Source organism: Meriones unguiculatus, chromosome 4 (genome assembly GCF_030254825.1).
Source record: "Meriones unguiculatus strain TT.TT164.6M chromosome 4, Bangor_MerUng_6.1, whole genome shotgun sequence".
NCBI lineage: Eukaryota > Metazoa > Chordata > Mammalia > Rodentia > Muridae > Meriones > Meriones unguiculatus.
Window position 1 is genome coordinate 80,657,095 of NC_083352.1, and position 18,967 is coordinate 80,676,061.

Consider the following 18,967-nt stretch of genomic DNA (forward strand, 5'->3'; position numbering starts at 1 on the left):
GGGTTTATTTTGGCTTGCAGTCTTATCATGGAGGAGAAGGCATGATGGTAGGAACACGAGGCAGCTGGTATCCACAGTCAGGAAGCAGAGAGAGGAATGCTGGTACTCAGCTTGCCACCCCGCCCCCCCTTTAGTCCAGAACCTTATTCCCTGAGATGGTGCTGCCTATGTTCAGGGTGGTTCTTCCCACTCAATGTGGATGCACTCTCCCCTGTATGCCCAGGGGTCATCTCACAGGGGATGAAGCCCTACCTAACCTGACGCCTCACTTGTGCTGCCTTCTCACCCAAGGTGATAGTGGCAAGCCACCAGTGCTTAGAAAATAATTTTATTCCATTTTCTTAACTCAGCTGCTAGTGTGGCCACTGGAAGGTGGGAAGGCTGCTAACGAGGAGGGGTCCTGAGGTTGAGTCAACAGGAGCCACCTGAACAGGGTGTGAGAGTGCATCTGGAAAGGAACAGTAGCTCCTAGATGCTTCTTTGTATAGTAGCCAGGGTAGTGCACAGCTGTCTATGGTTCCCAAGGCTGCTGGATGCCAGGGAACATTGATGAAGAGGAAGGGGGTAAGGCAGGCACGTTTAATGGCTTATAGGCATGGAGATGGGATTCTTAAAAATACACACACACACACACACATTATTTGCATGTGTTTGTGTTTGTATGTGTGGTCACATACATGTCAAATAGGGAGCTCAGAGGTCAACTTGTAGGATTCAGTTCTCTCCTTCCATCATGCAGGTCTCAGACATTGAACTCTGGCCATCAGACTTGCCAGCAAGAGCCCTGAGCCATCTCGCTAGCCCAGGATTTACTTCCTTCCTAAAAAATAAAGCTGGGGATACAGCTCATTTGATAGAATGCTTGGCTAGTGGGCATGAGATCTTAGGTTCCGTCCACAGCACCGTATAAACTGGACATGGCAGTACACAGCTGTAATGTCCAGCACTGAGGAAATGGGTACCTAAGCGTCCTGAGTTCAAGGTCACCTCTGTCATGTAGTGAGATGGAGGCCAGCTGAGTTGTGTGAAACCCTGTCTCACACACACAAAAAAAAGTTTCCACTGTAATAAAGAAAAAAAAATAATTGAGCAGCAACAACCACAGAAAAGGAATCACTGACCTTTTTTCTTTTCTCTTTTTATTCTGGCAGCAGCAGCAGAAGCAGCACCCCAGCCAAAACCCAGCCCGCCCCTCCTCACATCTCCCACCACCCCTCTGCCTCTCCCTTCCCACTCTCCCTGCCCAATCACAGCCCCCTCCACAGCTTTACGCCCACCCTCCAACCTCCCGCGCACTCACATCACCCCAATATGTTTGCCCCTCCCACGGCTCTGCCTCCTCCCCCACCGCTGACATCCGGAAGTCTGCAGGTGCCAGGGCACCCAGCAGGGAGCACCTACTCAGGTAAGTCGAGGCAGTCTCATTGGCACACCCTTACGTAGCACCCCTCACCTCACCACCAGAACACATTATGTAACAATTTTCACCATCTTAGATGTGTTCATTTAGTCGTTCATGGCCCAGGTTCAGCACACAAATGTACAAAATTTACAAAAGTGAATACAAATGCCTCCAAATTGCCCAGCAAGGCCCTGGGTAATTTGATGCTGAGCAAGAAAATGGAGTGCCTAACCCACACTTTTTTTATGACATCACTGCTGAGGGAACTTAGATGGCACCTGCTCTGTGACACCTGTTTAAGCTGTGAGAGCAGTTCCAGGCTAGTGTCTGTTTCACTCTAGGATCTCAGGTTGTGTGGTGTGTGTGTGTGTTTCTGTGTATGTGTTCGTATGTGCAGGGAACTAAACAGGCCAGAAGGGGGCATCAGCTCCCCTGGAGCTATAGCTACAAGTGATTGTGGTGCTTAGGACCAAACTCAGGTCCTCTCAAAAAGTAATAATATGTACTCTTAGCCATCTCTCCAGTCGACTAGGGCCCTCTCTATCTTCTGTTGAGATGACAGTGTACCCTAGAATTTTAAAGACAGACATGCTGAGGTGAGGGAGAAGGCTCAAAGTAGGACTTGCCTTGCAAGCCTGAGGTCCTCAGTTCATCTCCTAAATCCCACTTACAAAAGGCAGGGATGGTGGTACACATTTGTGATCCCAGTACTGGGGAGATGAGACGGGAGGAATCTGGGGCTCACTGGGTAGTCAGTCTAGTCACCTTGGTGAGGTACAGGCCAGCCAGACTGTCATAAAAAACAAGGTGATGTCAGTGAGATGGCTCAGTAGGTAATGGCACTTGCCACAATGGCTGACCACCTGACTTCCAACCCTAGGGCCCAGATGGTGAAAGAAGAGAACAAGCTCCCCAAAATTTTCCCTGTGACCCCCCCAACATGTGGTGATGCCACCACAAATTAATTAATTAAATTAACTATTAGAAATAAACATCTGTTTAAGAAAAATATGGACCCTGACCGACGAATGACACCTGAGGTTGACATTTGGCTTCCACACACATGCAAATGTGAGCGAGCGTGCATGCACGTGTGTGCGCACACACACACAGCATACATACAGATGAATGACCTAGTGTTGGATTTTAGTGTTCTTTCCTCCTGGCTGTATTAACTGTGCCCTGATGTTGATCTAGTCTAGCCATGTTACACTTCATAGAGCTGTATCAGTCCTTGAAGAAGGCATGGGGACCTGGTGGTATTAACAGGAATATAATGACCGACTGGTGTGTCTCACTGTACCACAGTACTTAGATCTGTGTGTGTGTGTGTGTGTGTGTGTGTGTGTATGTGTGTGTGTGTGTGTACGTGTGTTTACATGAGAGCAGAAGTACGAATGTCAACGGTGGGTGTCATTATTCAGGACACAGTCACTCACCTTGTTTTTGTTGTTGTTTTTAGTGGGGCTTTATGTGAATGATTGTATTTGTTGTTGTTGCTGTTGTTATTGTTGTTGTTTTTGAGATAGTCTTTCACTGGTCCAGACCTCCCTAGACAGGCTGGGAGTGGCTGAACTTGCTTTTAGACTTGGGACTGAGAGACTAGGTATTGAAGTTGACATGAGCTGAGAGCCAGCCTTGCTATGGTCTATTCTACCTGTTGTCCCCTTTTATCCAGGGCCTGGCTCCACCCCTGTGTGCCCAAGTACTGTGTCTTTATCATCCTCCATACATCACATGGCGTTGCCCAGTGTCCTTGTCAGTGTTGCCCAGCTTTTTAACATTATGACATCATGTTGTCATCTACAGAGTTCACACTAGAGAATCACACAGTCAAGTTTTACACACACACACACACACACACACACAGAGTCTCATTTTGGAGGCTATTGTTATAGCTCAGTTGGGAGAGTGCTTTCCCAGCATGCACAAGGCCCTGGGTTCCATCCTTACCACTACAGAAAATTATATCTGGTGATATATGCCTGTCCCAGAATTCAGGAGACAGAGGCAGGAGGATCGGGAATTCTAGATCATTTTCTGCTGTGTAGGGAGTTCACAGTCATTTTCATGATTCCGCATCAGTCCACATCCATAGGTCTCCTGTGCTGCATTGGCATGTGGTATGCACACCAGACATGCCTGTACCCAGGGTGTCCTGTTCTGAAAGAAAAGGTGTCGCCACCATTATCTCCCTCTCCTTCTTTTCTAGAACAAGACATCTTGAGGCAGGAACTGAACACCCGCTTCCTGGCCTCTCAGAGCGCTGATCGAGGGGCCTCCCTGGGCCCGCCACCCTACCTGCGGACAGAGTTCCATCAACACCAGCACCAGCACCAGCACACGCACCAGCACACGCACCAGCACACCTTCACGCCGTTCCCCCACGCCATCCCACCCACCGCCATCATGCCGACGCCAGCACCTCCCATGGTGCGTACCCCAGGCAGAAATGTGAGGATAAGTAGAGCATGCAGCTTGGCTTGGGGGTTGGCGTGGGCATTGGGAGACACTGGAGAGGGGGGTGGGAAGGCGGTAACTCGGTAGGGTTGGGGGCATCCCTTGGGTCTTATCCATCTTTGCTAACGAATTCTGGTTCTAGAGCACTGGAGTTGGGACATTTTTCTAGATGGCTAAAACTAGCACTGTGGATAGATTTCATCCTGGTGCCTTCAGAACGCTCAAATGAAGCCTTGCTACCTTCTTAAAGGGTTGCTGTGTTTGCTCGTGCATGCTGGGTGGTTGTCTCCAGATGTTAAAATGTTTAATAACAATATAGAAATACTTAAAAAAGATTGGGAGTGAAGAGAAGAGAAACGAGGGCCCAATTGGGAGGATGCCCACTCTGGGTACTGCCTCTTCCCTGGTCGTAATTTTCCCTAATCCTGCTTTTCTAGAACTACCATATTTCTTGTTATTCTATGACACAAGGCCCTAATCTTATGTTATGTCTGATAGCAAGCAGGCAGCAGGGACAGATGTGCCCCACCGAGATACAGCTTAGCAGTTGACTCAGCCTTGCTTTGTCCTGTCTGGGGACTGGCACATGTGTGGAGAATTGGGGTATTTTAGACAAGGGATACTAATGAATGGTGCTGTAGCAGTATTCTGTATATATTAAAGAGAGAGGCCTGCACATCGCAATGAGTAATCTTCAATATTTAAGGAAATACTTGAGGCTGGAGAAATGGCTGAGTAGTTAAGAGCATTAGTGCTCTTCCAGAGGTCAGAATTCATTTCCCAGCCTTCATGTTGTACATCTACAACCACCTATAACTCTAGTTTCAAGGGATCCAGCTCCCTCTTCTGGCCTCCTTAAGTCCCTGAATACTTGTACACATACCCACACACAGGCACACACATACATGTTTTTCCTTCCTTTCTTTCTTCCTTTTTTATTTTTTTAAATATTTTCTTTTTCTGTTGAGAGACAAGCTCTAAGACCTATCCCCCAAACAGTGTGTATTTTGGGGTATAATATATTTCACTGAGACAGTGGTATTTGTACTTTTCATGCCACAGAGAAGAGGAAAACATAGGGAGTTAGTTCTTGGTTAGATATTGTCTTAGGGTGATGAAACACCATGGCCAGAACAACTTGGAGTGGGGAGCGGGAGGAGAGGGTTTGTTTGACTTACATATCTAGAATACAGTCCACTGAAGGAAACCAGGGCAGGAACCTGGAGGCAGGAGCTGATGCAGAGGCCATGGAGGGTGCTGCTTCCTGGCTTGTTCCCCATGGCTTGCTCAGCCTGCTTTCTTATAACACCCAGGACCAGCAGCCCCAGGATGGCACCACCCACAATGGGCTAGGTGCTCCCGCATCAGTCACTGATTAAGAAAATGCTCTAAGGCTTTCCAACAGCCCATCTTCTAGAGGCGTTTTCTCAGTCGAGGCTCCCTCCTCTCAGACGGCTCTAGCTCGTGTCAAGTGGACATGAAACTAGCCAGCACAGATAGGGTGCCTATTTTTCTGGTTTATCTGGATAACTGCCTATTTTCTCCACTTTGAATCTTTGCCTTGTGCCAGTCCCCAAACATAGCCTCAAGGGGTCCTGAGGAGTGGGGCACACTGGGTGGGCTTATCACTTTGCATTTACATGCTGGATGCCTCTTGTCGGGTGCTCAGACTTGCTTTTTGTGCACCTTGAGGTTGGCACGAAGCTTGTCTAGTGGGTCATCTCCCCTGGAGGGGCGAACAAGACATGCAGCTAAAAGTAACTAGCTTTTGCTTTGATCCCTTTGCAGTTTGACAAATACCCTACCAAAGTTGACCCATTCTACCGGCATAGTGTGAGTCATACTGCTGTGCTCCCCATTTGTTGTAACGCCTTTTCCATCCAGTACTCTTGCCACCGATGAGTAAGCGCCTGCCAGCCTTCCCTGTCATCTGTGCAAGAGTCTTCCCCATCGCTCCTTTATCATTTGGGGTGCTTGCTTGTGTGCCATTTTTGCTTTGGGTGGGCGATGCAGTATCATCTTCTGAATCAAAAGATCATCAGCAAGCCTGCCAGTGGTGGTTCAGCCTGTTAGCTGGGAACTAGAGAAATGGAGACAGGAGGCTCAGGAGTTAAGGTTATCCTTGCTATGTAGTGAGTTCAAAGACACCCTGGGCTATGTGAGATCTTGTTTTACAAAAGCAAAACAACAGAAAATCACTAGCCTTGCTCCAACTCGGAACTTTCTGAAACCACACAGCTATCTAAGAGTGGGTGAGCTGTCAGTAGAATTGTTATTATCTTAGGAGAGTATGAAATCACAGATTTTATTTGAAATGCTAGGAACCCAGAACTCCGGGAATTCAGCTCAAATTCTTTCCTATAAATAAACCGCCCCTTTTATTTTGACTCATGCCTCTCAAAGAGTGGATTTTTCTTCTTTTCTAGAATAAGTACAAAACCTTTTTCCACATAGGCAGATTGCTTTCCAGACCTTGTTTCCACTGGACAATAAAAATGTCAATCAGTTTAAAAAGGTCTGAGCTAGACATGGGAGCATACACCTGTTGTCACAGCATTTGGGAAATGGAGGCAAGAGGATCCAGAATTTAAAGCCAGCCTTGGACTACCTGAGACTCGCTGTCAGAAAAACAAAACAAACAAAAAGCTTTAAAATGGAAAAAAAAGAGCTATTTTTCTCTTTAGACTCATTCTTGTTTATTTGAGAAGCAGCTCTGCTTTATGTAATTTTAAGTATGCATTCCCAGGATATAAATTGGTACTGACCAGAGCTGTATGTTGAGCTGTATAAGGGACAAGAACCTCTCTATACAGAGACATGACTATTTACTGTGATATTTTGATTATGGGATGAATACTGCATCATTTGGATCTGAAACTCCTCTAGTTTCTTTGCATAAGGGTTAATTTGTATCTTGAAAGCAAAGACGAGGGAGATTAGTAATTGTAGTCATGTTGATCTCATGCACTGGTCTTGTTGCTTTATTACACAGCATTCTCTTAACACTATTGTTGTACTGCTCCTTTGTAAAGGCTGAATCCATTCCACCTTGAAAGAAACACGTGCACACTGCTTACTAGGCAAGACCATAGCTGAGACACTTAGACCAGACAGTACTAGAAACCCGTTAGAACTGTCTACTCTCTAGAGGCATTCAGGACTGACCCACAGAAGGGCCCTTCGATTGGAGGGGGCTAGAAATAGAGAGCAGTCTCCTAATAGGCAGGAAGCCCTGGGTTTCATGCTCAACACTGAGTGTAACCAGGCATGGTAGTGCATGCCTATATCCCCGGAAGTTGGAGGTAGAGACAAGAGGAATCGGGAGTCCAAGGGCATCCTCAGCTACATAGGGAACTTGAGCTTAGATATAACCCTCAGACAGGTTGGTAGTTAAAAGTCCATGCTGTTCTTGCCAAGGACCAGAGTTCAATTCCCAGCACTCAGGTAGGATGGCTCATAATTGTCTCTAGCTCAAGCTCCAGAGGACACAATGATGCCCTCTTCTGGACTCCTCAAGCACTACACTTACATGTACATGTACACTCAAAAATATAGAAAAAAAACTTTAACTAAATAATATAAGTAGTAGGATGGGGAGAAAAAATATTTAGGTTACTCAGTCGCCATGGATCCACTCTGAACTGCTGAGCACTAGGGCACAAAAGCATTTCAGCAATGACAGTGAGAAGTCAGTAAAATCTGTGGGTGTCCTCTTTGAGTGTGCCTCACACACGGTATTTGGTGCTTTATAGATTTCAATGAAAGGTCAGGTTGGAGAGATGGCTTAGTCCTTTACAAGCATGAGGTTCTGAGTTCAGCCCCAAGTGAAAAAGCCTGCCATGATGGTACACACTCCTAATCCCAGCACTGTGGAGGTGGAGACAGGAGGATTCCTGGCATTCAGTAACCCGCCAGCCTAGCCTAATTGGCCAGCCCCACGTCCCAGTGAAAGAGAAGCTAAGGAGATGGCTCAGTGAGTAAAGATGTTTGCCACACAAGCCTAGAGACCTGAGTTCAATCTCTAGGACCCATATAAAGGTAGAAAGAGAACTAATTTATCACATCCTGACACCCACACCCCCCTACACGTATCATGCCCCCACTACTGCAGCTACTACTAATAACAATAACAATAATACATTTCTGGAAAAAACAAGATAGACAGGATATCTCTTGACGAGTACATATACACATCCAAACACAAATCTTAAAAACAAACAAATGAAATAATGCTAAAAAGTGAAATGATGAAATAATGCAAAGAAAAAAAAAAGGTGTCACATGCTCAGCTGGTGGCCCAGGCTGGCTTCATGAGGCCAGAGTGCCAGTGCCTGGGTAAAGGGGGAGGGGCACTCTGGAGGCCCGAGTGTGGGGTCTGCTGGGTGACTCAGACACCTCGCCTCAGGCTTTTAGACAAGGAGCAGGAGTGAGCCATATTCCATTCTAAGAGGTCTGCAGCACAGGGAAGGAGAGGGGAACGGGCCTCCCATTTTTCTCCTTTAATTGTAACCATTAGAGAGGAAAGGACCACTTGGAGGCAGAGTCATAGAAATTTGAGCATTTTAATACCGCATGTATTTAATTACTCCACTTTCTGCAGCGTACTGGGGGAGAGTTATTTCATAATATTAGCGATAGTGGCTAATCTATGAAGTAGTCTCCCCTGCTTTGGGGATTAAAGACATTATAAGGCAAATTAAGATGCAGTGCGCTCAAGTAGCTGAAACACAATTTTAGACTTAAAAGTAGTTTTAAATGAGGGTACTTGGCTGGCAATCACTGTTTAAGTGGATTTAGTTCAATATCAATTAGTCTGGAAAACTTCTTGGTATCTTTGCAGAGAGCAACAGAAAACATCGCATGCTCTGTGAAGATAGGATTGCAGGATGTGAATTTTAGTCATAACCAAACCCAGCTAGCCTAGAGTGTTATTAAGGGAAGCTTGTTATTGTATTTCTTAACTTACCAGAGAGCAGTGAGGCTGGGGAGTTGCTTAAATACCATATGTCAGCTTGATCATGGAGTCAGAGAAATAAAAATTTTTTTTTAAGGACGGAGATATATTTCTGCTGCCTGTGGTTGCACTGAATGTCTAGTTTGCTTGGCTTGTTTGCCCAGCTATTGTTCGTGCTTTGTAAGCTGTTGAGTCCAGAAGACTCACAGTTCGTTAGAAACCCATCTTTGTGCCTGAGTGGTCAGAATCACATAGGTGGCTCAGGCCCCTTCCCACAGCCTCCAACAAGTCTGTTCCCTGAGCAGCCTACAGTAGAAAGTGGCCAGAGGGCTTCCTGCTTTGTGTGTGAATACACGGCAGCCTTGAGTACCTGAAGTCTGGGGCAGGAGGAGCTTCAGATTAAGACATGCTATCCCAGACTCCACTCTTACCTCCTCCATTGCTTCCCACGATAAGTGGTGGGGGAGAATAGTAGATGAGTCTTTTTTACTTTCTATGGAAATTGGCAGTTCCATTTAAAATGTAGACTGAGTCACTTAGCCCTGCACAAATATCCGTCATCATTTTAGATGAGGAGATTAAATTGTCCTCTAGAAATGCCCTTTCTAGAACAACCTAATGAAGCAAGGATTGTGAATAGTCCCTTTCCTCAAACCACCAAACATCTAAATTCATTTAAAAGTCATCAAGTTTCAACAATATAAAATCTTGGCCCTCATCAAGACCTTCTCTTCTTCTTCTTGGTTTTCCTTTTTTTTCCTAATTCACTTGTAATTTTCTGGGCGTCTTGTTGGGCTTAGCATCCCCTCCTGCTTTCGATATGCATGGAGGGCTTCTATGTGATTTCTTGATTAATAATTAGCAAAGCTCTCTCTCTCTAATGATGTTCTCATTGGGGACGTCATTTGTTGGCCGATTGATTCTGAACTACTTTTTAACTTTTTTTCGTTAAACATTCATGGCGCATCTGTGTGTTCATCTCATCATAGCTTGGCTAATGGCATCATACTGAGATTGGCTGGCTTGCTAATGTCGATGTCTTTCTATGGGAATTGGGACATATCACGTGCCCCCTACTAAAACCTTTTTTTTTTTTAATCCCTCCCCGTCTTTGGCTACAGCTCTTCCACTCCTATCCTCCTGCAGTCTCGGGCATACCCCCCATGATCCCACCCACGGGCCCTTTCGGTTCACTCCAAGGAGCATTCCAGCCGAAGGTAAGAACCTGAGTGAAGACATGGGCACCTACCTTAGTGGAGGGCCAGGCGAGGCGTGCAGGGGGGTTGTACACCTGCTTGTCTGCAGCGATGAGTGCTCACACCCAAAGGGACCGTGGGGAGTAGAATGAGACCTTTTTTTCTAGTCCATTTAGTCTTAAACCCAAATAGAAATGTAACTTGCGATTGCTAGGGCCCATGAAGTCTCATGAGTTAAATTTTCTGTACTCTTCAAAACGTGCAGAAAAGGGCTGGAGGAATGGCTGAGTGGGGTAAGTGCTTTTTGCTCCTGTGGAGGACCCAAGTTCAGTTCCCAGCACCCACATCAGGCAGCTCCCAACCTCCTGTAACTCCAGCTCCAGAGGATCCAGTACCCACTTCTGGCCTCTGTGAGCACTCACATGCACATATGCATACAAACACACAGACACACAAATAAAATAAAAATACGGCAAAAATCTGAAAGAATATGCAGAATTTATACAATATGGGCATATTTGATATATTTTTCCTCCTCCTACTTGTTATTAGTGTGTATTAATTGTAAGCAATAATGGGTTTCATTATGACCTTCCCATACATATAATATCTATAATATACTTTGACATATTTACCTCTTGCCCTCCTCCTACTCCTGTTCAGACCCTCTCCTTGGTTTTACAAAGAACGTAAGTGAGAGGTCATTGTGGAAGCAGAGCAGGCTGTACCACTGAAGAAAAGGATTTTTCTTTGGGGGAATTCTGCTCAAGATTAAATGTCTAGTAAAAAATGCCAAGTTACCTTTGAGGTGTACATTATGAACAAACATACAGAGTTGAGGTGTTGGTTGATTTTAGTGGTATGGGGGGGAATGAAGGTTCCCAGACTAAAGTTGTTTCCTGTTTCTTTTGTCTGAGAAAGATTTTTTTCTATTTACTCTCTGTCCTTCGCTGTATCAACCATACGTCTGTACACAGGTCTGTCTGCTGATGGCAAGGCAAAAGCTTACCTTGCTTGTGTTTTCTCTCTGCTCATCTTAGACCGAGCTAACACTGTTCCCACCCTACACCCACACCCGAAGTCAGGATCTGTTCTTTGTTTCTGATACGCTACTTTGAAAGATCACCTTTTGGATTGTTTTTTTTTTTGTTGTTTGTTTTGTTTTGTTTTGTTTTATGTATATGAGTATTTAGCCTACATGTATGTATGTGTACCATGTGCCTGGTTGGTGCTCCTTTAGGAGAGGGGTTCGCACCTCCCAGAACTGGAGTTATGAATGGTTGAGAACCAACGTGTAGGTGCTAGGAACCAAACCCAGGTCCTCTGCAAGAGTAACAATTACTTTTCAACACCAAGCCATCGTCCTAGCCCTCGAAACTATTCATCTTTTATTCTTAGTAAGAATTGAATTTTTTTTTTCAATTCATAGTGAATAATATGCAGGTCAGCACAGCCTCTGTTTTCTATAAAGGTCAATATTCAAAAATAATTTTGCCTTTGAAAGAGTCTGCTGTGGTAGAGCAGAAGCATGGACCAGCAGTGGAGCACCTCCCTAGAGGTGAGGGGCTGGGACCGCTCTCAGACAGAGCACTCTTCTAACCATACACAAGTCCCTAGGTCTGCTTGCAACAACATCAGAAGAATACAGAATAATATTTAAGCCCCTGACTTTCCTTAAATACTAATTTTTAAAGTGAAGTATGCTTCTCTCATGGCCAACCACACACAGCTGTGATATCATGCTATGTGTGGTTTGGTTTTTGCCTCCCATTCCCCACCTCCCATTCCCATTCTTAAGCTAAAGCACCAGTTTGGGACCAGGGTATCCTGTTTTGAACACATGGATTTTCTAAGGTGTGTTGCCATAAAAACCAGAAACACAGAAGGGAAAGAAATTTAAAAGGTATTAGGGGTTAGATGCTACTCTTTGAAATCACCCTCGTGTTCATGGAACTGTAGTTCAAATGACAGGGTCTACATACACAGGGCTTTTGCAATGACCACAGCAAGTGGTGATTTTTAGTCTCCTTTCCCTGTTTTTCAGTAATCCCTCAGACCCTGGTCTGTCCCCACTAGGTTGAGATAAATCTCCAGTGCGTCCCCAAGCAGACTGGTAGGTCATTTAATAAATTAGACTATTTCCCTCACTTGCAATTATCCAATCACACCACAAACTACATCTGGGCAAGAAAGTGTCTCTTGGTGTTGAAATAAGCCTTTCCAGGCCATCTTCCTGATTGAATATGTAGATTGCTGTTCATTAGCAGAGTTCTTCATATGTATGCAAATCAGGCTGTTAACAACTGCAGCTTAATTGTTAGTTGTACAGCAGCTGATTGCTTTTCTTCCATTCTCTCTTTTTTTCTTCCTCGACTTCTCCTTGTAGGCAAGCTTCATGCCTAAACTTGAGCTTTTCCCTCCGACTCCCAGTAGGGAAAGGCACTTGCCACCAACCCTGAGTTAGATCCCTAGAACCTATGTGTTGGAAGGAGAGATTCAGCTCTTACAAGTTGTCCTCTGACCTCCATCTGTGAGACTTGTAACATCTGTACACACATACACACACTCTCACACACACACAAGTAAGTAAGTTTCAAAAGCTACTGGAAGCAGTTTAGGAGGTAAAGCTACATGCTACCAGGCCTGGGGAACTGGATCCTGGCGAGCCACAAGACAGAAGGAGAGAACTGATCCTTATAAACTGGCCTCTGATCTCCACACGTGTACACACACACACACACAGACAGAGTCCCACATACATACTGACAAATACATTGTAATATATATAATGTATACATTTTAATTAAAAAAAAAGAGAGAATAGCTACTACAGCTCAGCATGGGTAGCATATAATTTCATTTCCAATACTTGAGAGGCAGAGGCAGGCAGATATGTGAGTTCAAGGGTCGCTTGGTCTACACAGCAAACTTCAGGCCAGCCAGGGCTACATAATAAGAGCCCTTATCTCAAAAGAAGACAATCAGAAACAAACAACAATAAGAAACCTACGATTTAAAAAAAAAATTTTTTTCCCACAAGTCATTAGTAACTGTTCCCTTTTTCATTGTTTTGTTTTGGTTTGGGGGGCAGGTTTTTTGTTATTGTTGATTCAAAAAGACAAAAAAGGTCTAGCAATGTGGTTAATACTATTACTGATAATTAAGAATGGTGTTTGGAATTGGAAGAACAGCAGCGGATTTTAGTAGTAAATCTTATGTCATCCCTAAATTAGGCTCTCGTCCCATTTCCTCCATCGCTGATGAGTAATCACAGAGTGCAATTTCTTGTTGTTACCTACCAGTTAAGATTTTAGGTAGCTTAGTGTCTCTACAACTCTGTCAGCCCTCCTGAAAGATGCAGCTTATGTGGATACTATAATGGTTGTGCACTTAAGTATTTCTTTCAGTGTTGGGGTGGTAAAGCAGGAAAACAAATGAGGATGATAAATGAAAAGCAGTGGGAGTTTGTGGTGTGGGTCAACAGGGAAGAGGTCTGAGGGAGAAAGTTGCCTGTGTAGCTTTTTAGATCAAACAGAGGAGAGGGATCACCTGCATCTTCTTATCTAGCATCTCTAAGCTGCTGAGTTCCTAGCTTACCTCTGGGTAGGGTGAGACAATAGGATTAGTGTCCTAAATTACCGCCTTTTTTTTTTTTTAAACTTGTGTGTCTCTATATATGTGCATGTCAGTCAGACCCCTCTGGAGCTAGAGTTCTAGGCAGTTGTGAGCCTGCTGATGTGGGTGCTGGGGACCAAACCAGCTCACCTCCAAGAGCAGCAAGGGCTCTTAACTGCTGAGCCACTTCTCCAGCCCAAAATTAGAGGCATAGATCCTCTCAAGCACCTTCACTAATGCACTAAACTCACATACAGGCTCTATGCCTGTAAGATCAGACACTCCTCCCCCTAACATCTATATATAATGATTTCCTTTGTTATGTGGGTTGCTGTTGGGTCCTCTAGCCCAGTTCTCTCCCGCATCCTCACTCCTAGTCCAGCGATGTTTTGTTTTGTTTTTTTTTTTTTAATTTTTATTCCCAGCTCTATGGAGACTGAGAAAAAAAAATCCCCAATGCTTCAGGCTAACCAGCCAAGTTTTTCCAGGTTCAGAGATACCCTGTCTCAAAAAGAGAAGTTGGGGGGAAGATACCAGATGCCAAGCTCTGGCTTCAACATGCATGCATGTGCCTTCATACACAAATACAGATTAAAAGAAAAGAAAAGAAAAGGTCAAAATTCAGAACAAGATAAGGGAGATAATGCTTCATTTCTGCTATTCTGTAAGAAAGATAAAGTTGATTTTTTTTTTTTTTTTGTGCATCCTAAACTGTGGTCTAATTTATTTGTAGACATCCAACCCTATTGATGTGGCTGCTCGGCCTGGAACAGTCCCACACACTCTGCTCCAAAAGGACCCAAGGGTACGTGCAAAGTCAGGCTCAGTCACAGGTAATACCAGGGGCATTTGCAAAGGATGACAACCCCGTGCTCCCAGCCTTTATGTCAGAAAATGCCTGTCCCTTACAGAAGTCACAGTCTCCTCAATTGCATGAATGACACAGGGTAATGACTTGGCTAGGATAACAAAAGAAAACAAAATAAATAAAAAGACTCTGAGCCCAGAAATTGAGTGCTGCCAGTATGTCTACCTTCCATCTGACTATAGCTGCTTACATCTCTCTTTGCATAAAAGAAATAGCCATAGAATCCCCAGAATGGAAAAGCGCATGACCACACACACACACACACACACACACACACACACACCCCTTCTTGCTTGTGGTCAGGAAGTTCCTGGACTACTCTGCTCTTACAGATGGAACATGCTCTAGAGCCAAATAAAATATCTATTATGCCCCAGTTATGTTATTTATTCATAATTGATGCTATCCTTGCCTCTAAAACAAAAGGCAAAGCCACACAATGGAGAGGCTCTTGCCCGTTGACTGTTGTTTATAACTCTACTCTTTGAGCAGTTTTTATTGAAGTGGACTTTTTTGCAAGAGCTTAAGCCCTTCAGGTGGCAAAAATTCAATGAAGCCAGGATGGTGTGAGGACAGCCTGGGTCTGCAGGGTCTGGACAAGACAGACATTCCCAGATGACCCCTCCATGTCACCCTTCATTTTGTGGTCTGAGCCCCACACAGTGGCCTGTGGCAGAGCCAGTCAAAACGGGGACCCTCATGGTTCATGTTCCATGCAAGTCATGCTGGCATAGGGCACATCTCTGCTGGTGAAACTTGTATGGGGTTGGAGGGCTTGTCATTGTGCTCCTGAGCTGGGGGAGGGGACGCTTGGTGCTTTTTGATGGTGTGAAAATGGGTTAATTATTCTCTAAAAGGGCTTCATTTAAAAGTAAAATTCTAACATTTTAATTTCCCCTCCTAATGAAGCACTACAAATTTGTTAATTAGGGCAATTGTTTGAGTGACAGGCATGTAACCAAGTTGTCATTTTCTCTTCACAGTTGACAGATCCTTTCAGACCTATGTTAAGGGTAAGAAGAGCTTCTTCTAGAACTGTCTCTGCAACCTCTGACTCTCTGTGGGTTAAAAACACAAGTCAGTAGCAGGGACTGCGCTGGAGACACGCCAGCGTGGATGTCAGTGGGAGAGCTAACAGCTGGCTGGCTTTGCAGGCAGGGGGATGGGAAGTGGCCTCAATATTTTTTTTTTTCTTTTTGAGTGCTGGAGGAAGCTAAGCCACTGGGTTTTCATTAATACAATTGACAAGGGGCTAAAGAGACAGCTCTCAAGTTAAGAGCACTTGCTGCTCTTGTATGAGATCCAAGTGTGGTTCCTGGTGCCCGTATTGGGTGGCTAATAACCTTCCCTAACTCCAGCTTCAGGGCATCCAACAACGCCCTCCTTTGGCCTCTGTGGGCACTGCACACACATATACCATTCCCCCCACACACACACATATAATTTAAAAGAAATTAATCAATCTTTAAAAAAATGTTATGAGCAAGATCTTACTCTTCCTCTGTATCCTGGGCTGGCTTTGAACTTGTGAGCCACCTGACTCAGCCACCCTCCCCTCCCTGCTACGCTGGGATAGCATGCAAGGGAAAAGCAAGCCATAGGCCGGCTGTGGTTTGTTTCTCTTGGATCTGTTTATTTTGCCCAGAGAGGTCAATGCTAAGTATGTATACCTGCCCCATTTAAGCTACCTCCCAGGGAGTGATGAAAGGATGCTATAAACATAGGCAGGATGTTTCCCAGGGCCAGAGTCTGGCCAGCAGGTGACCTCTAGATACATAATGACTTATATGGCACAGAGCTGGGGCAGAAAACAGATGGAAAGACAGGGGCTGAATGATCCAGTTCCTGTTGTTGACTGTCACATAGTCCCCTTCTTGGGTATTTTTCTCTTTGCTATAACACAATACCTGACCAACTTCAGGAAGACTGTATTCTGACTCACAGTTCACAGCCGTAGGGCCCCACAACAGGGAGGTCTAGGTGGCAGGAACCTGAGGCTGTGGGTAAGAGGCAGGGGAAGATGGATGCTAATACTCAGCTTGCTTTCTCCTTTTTGTTCGGTATAGGACCCCAGTCCCCTGAATAGTGCCGTCCTTATTCAGAGTAGGCTTTCCCCCCTCAGTTAACTGAAGCGGCTAAGCATGCCCAGAGGCTAACTTCATCTAGATGATCTCTCCAGCCGTGTGCCTGGAATCTTGTCTCTTAGATGATTCTATGTCCTGTCAAACCCTATAGAGTATTAGCCATCATGGTCCCCTCCTTCACTTGCCTGAAATGGGTGTGTTCTTTGTTTCACAAACAACCCATAATTCAATTCTGAGAGAGCAGACCCGGTGTAGACTTGGGTCTCAGTCAGGAGCAGCCCCCTCTTGCTACAGAAACCAGGCGCTTCTATCTTGCTGTTACAGTCAGGCAGGACCTTCTCACCCTTATGGTACTTGCCCTGAGGGAGCACATGGAGAGCTAAGCGGAAAGGAAGCAGAAAGAGTTGGTCCTGCCCTCTGTTACACTGTACTGATTGACTCTTGCCCCTCAGAAGGCCAAAGAGAAACTTGATCCCTTCAGGAAGGAAGGAATCCATTCCTTCTCAGCTCCTCATTCTGTTTTTCTTTTCTTTTAACTAGAAGAGAATAAAGCGTTACACACACACACACACACACACACACACACACACACAGAGGCATGTGGGTTATTGGCTCTCGGTGAAACATTTGAGGTTACCAGACTGTAATAAAAAATGTGACAAATTTCTGTGTAACGCTTTGAAAGCCCAGTCCCCTCTCTTGTTTTGATTCGATCCACAGACATTCCCTAATTAGCTCTTCTGGATGGCTGATGTGCCTGTTAGCTTGACAGCGTTTGTTAGGTAGGGCTTGCTACTCACCAGGCCCGCCCGCTGGCATTAGAGAAGACAGGCTGCACAAAGAGACTCAGGTCTTTGCCATATTGTCCTTGCCAGAGGTCTGCTTTGTAAAGGAGCCGTTGTCTCAGACCCACATGGGACGGGAGATGCCAGTTCTGCCTTCCTCGTGACTGCACTTGGAAGAGCTGCATTTGCTTGACACAGAGCTCGCCTGTCTTAAGGAAAGGAGTCTCCATAGCCAGATCTGCAGGGAGCTGGGGGAAAGGAAAGGTGGGCTTTCTGACGTGTGCCTTCCTATCTGACAGTGACATTCTTTTTTATTCCAGAAACCAGGAAAGTGGTGCGCCATGCACGTGCACATTGCCTGGCAGATTTACCACCACCAACAGAAAGTCAAGGTCAGTGTGACCTTCCCTGTGCAGAGCTGGGTGGGGCTGGGCTCAGGAGTGTGAGGACCAAGGCAGGAAGGGTTTGTTTGGTTACTGTTCCGGTTGTTTTGAAACAGTCTCAGATAGTCCAGGCAGGACTAGGACTAGGTTTGTAGCTGAGGATGACCTTGATCCTCACAGACAAGAAGGGTCAAGGGCCAGTCCATCTTCTAAACAGTACTCAGAAATATCTTTGTCACCAACGGAAAACACAAGCACTAAAACAAGTATCACCTTCCCCACCCCGAGTGTCCTTTTCCTTTTTAATGAGTTGGTCTTATGAATGGAAAGGGTGTAAAAATGGATTAACTCATAAAATAAAGCTTCTGGAAATCTATATAGAACTACTATATCACAAGAATGAAATCTAGATAAAATTTAAACCTGAGAAGAGCCAACAGGGACTGTTTCAGGATTTGGGATTTTGGGGGGTTTTGCTTTTACATTTTATTTATATATTTACTGTATGCGTGTGTGTGTGTGTACACATGTGCGTGTGTATGTGTGTGTGTGTGTGTGTGTGTGTGTGTGTGTGTGTGTGTAGATTAAAGGACAACTTTTAGGAGTCCATTCTCTCTACCATGTAAGTCTCAGGGATCAAACTTGGGTCATCAGGCTTGGTGCTGGCTGCCTATACTAGCCCAGCCATTTTTGTTTGTTTGTTTGTTTGCTGAAGGACCACAGAGATGGCTCATCAGTTAAGAGTACTGACTGCTCTCGTGGAAGACCCAAGCTCCGTTCTCTGTACCCATATCAGGCAGCTTACAACCATCTGTACCTTCAACTACAGAGAGGCCAGTGCACTCTTGCAGTTTCCAGCGGCACCCCCACAGGGGCACACCCATATGTACACACTCAGACACAAATACACAGAAATTTAAAAAAATTTAAAATGGTTAAAAAGATACTTTTTCATGTTATGGATTTGGAGAGTTGATCATATCTATCCCACAAGAAGTCAAAGGTACTGAGTGCTCATTGGCTGTATACGTAATAATTGACAATTTTGAACAATTACTCTTCTGGCCATAGCATCAGTCCTTCTGGAGGCTAGAATACACTGCGTCCTCACCAGGACCACTTTCTGGCCAGTTATTTACTGTACCTGTCTATAGATGAGATCTTGTTTCAATAAAAGAGGGGGATCTGGCCAGATGGTGGGTAAAGGTACTTGCCACCAA

The 18,967-nt window shown here is 45.0% G+C and overlaps 1 protein-coding gene across 7 annotated transcripts in view; it reads left to right on the forward strand.

Annotated features, from left to right (window-relative positions):
- Auts2 (activator of transcription and developmental regulator AUTS2) overlaps positions 1-18,967 on the forward strand; it is a 1,094,751-nt gene that overhangs the window by 1,056,189 nt on the left and 19,595 nt on the right. For 3 of the 7 annotated variants that reach the window (XM_060382248.1, XM_060382254.1, XM_060382253.1), the window contains 7 exons: positions 1,152-1,405; positions 3,615-3,856; positions 5,651-5,695; positions 9,938-10,033; positions 14,361-14,432; positions 15,479-15,508; positions 17,685-17,756. In XM_060382248.1, coding sequence (XP_060238231.1) covers positions 1,152-1,405; positions 3,615-3,856; positions 5,651-5,695; positions 9,938-10,033; positions 14,361-14,432; positions 15,479-15,508; positions 17,685-17,756 — 811 coding nt within the window. The remainder of the gene's footprint in view (positions 1-1,151; positions 1,406-3,614; positions 3,857-5,650; positions 5,696-9,937; positions 10,034-14,360; positions 14,433-15,478; positions 15,509-17,684; positions 17,757-18,967) is intronic. The other 4 variants (XM_060382249.1, XM_060382250.1, XM_060382251.1 and 1 more) reach the window with 4 other exon arrangements.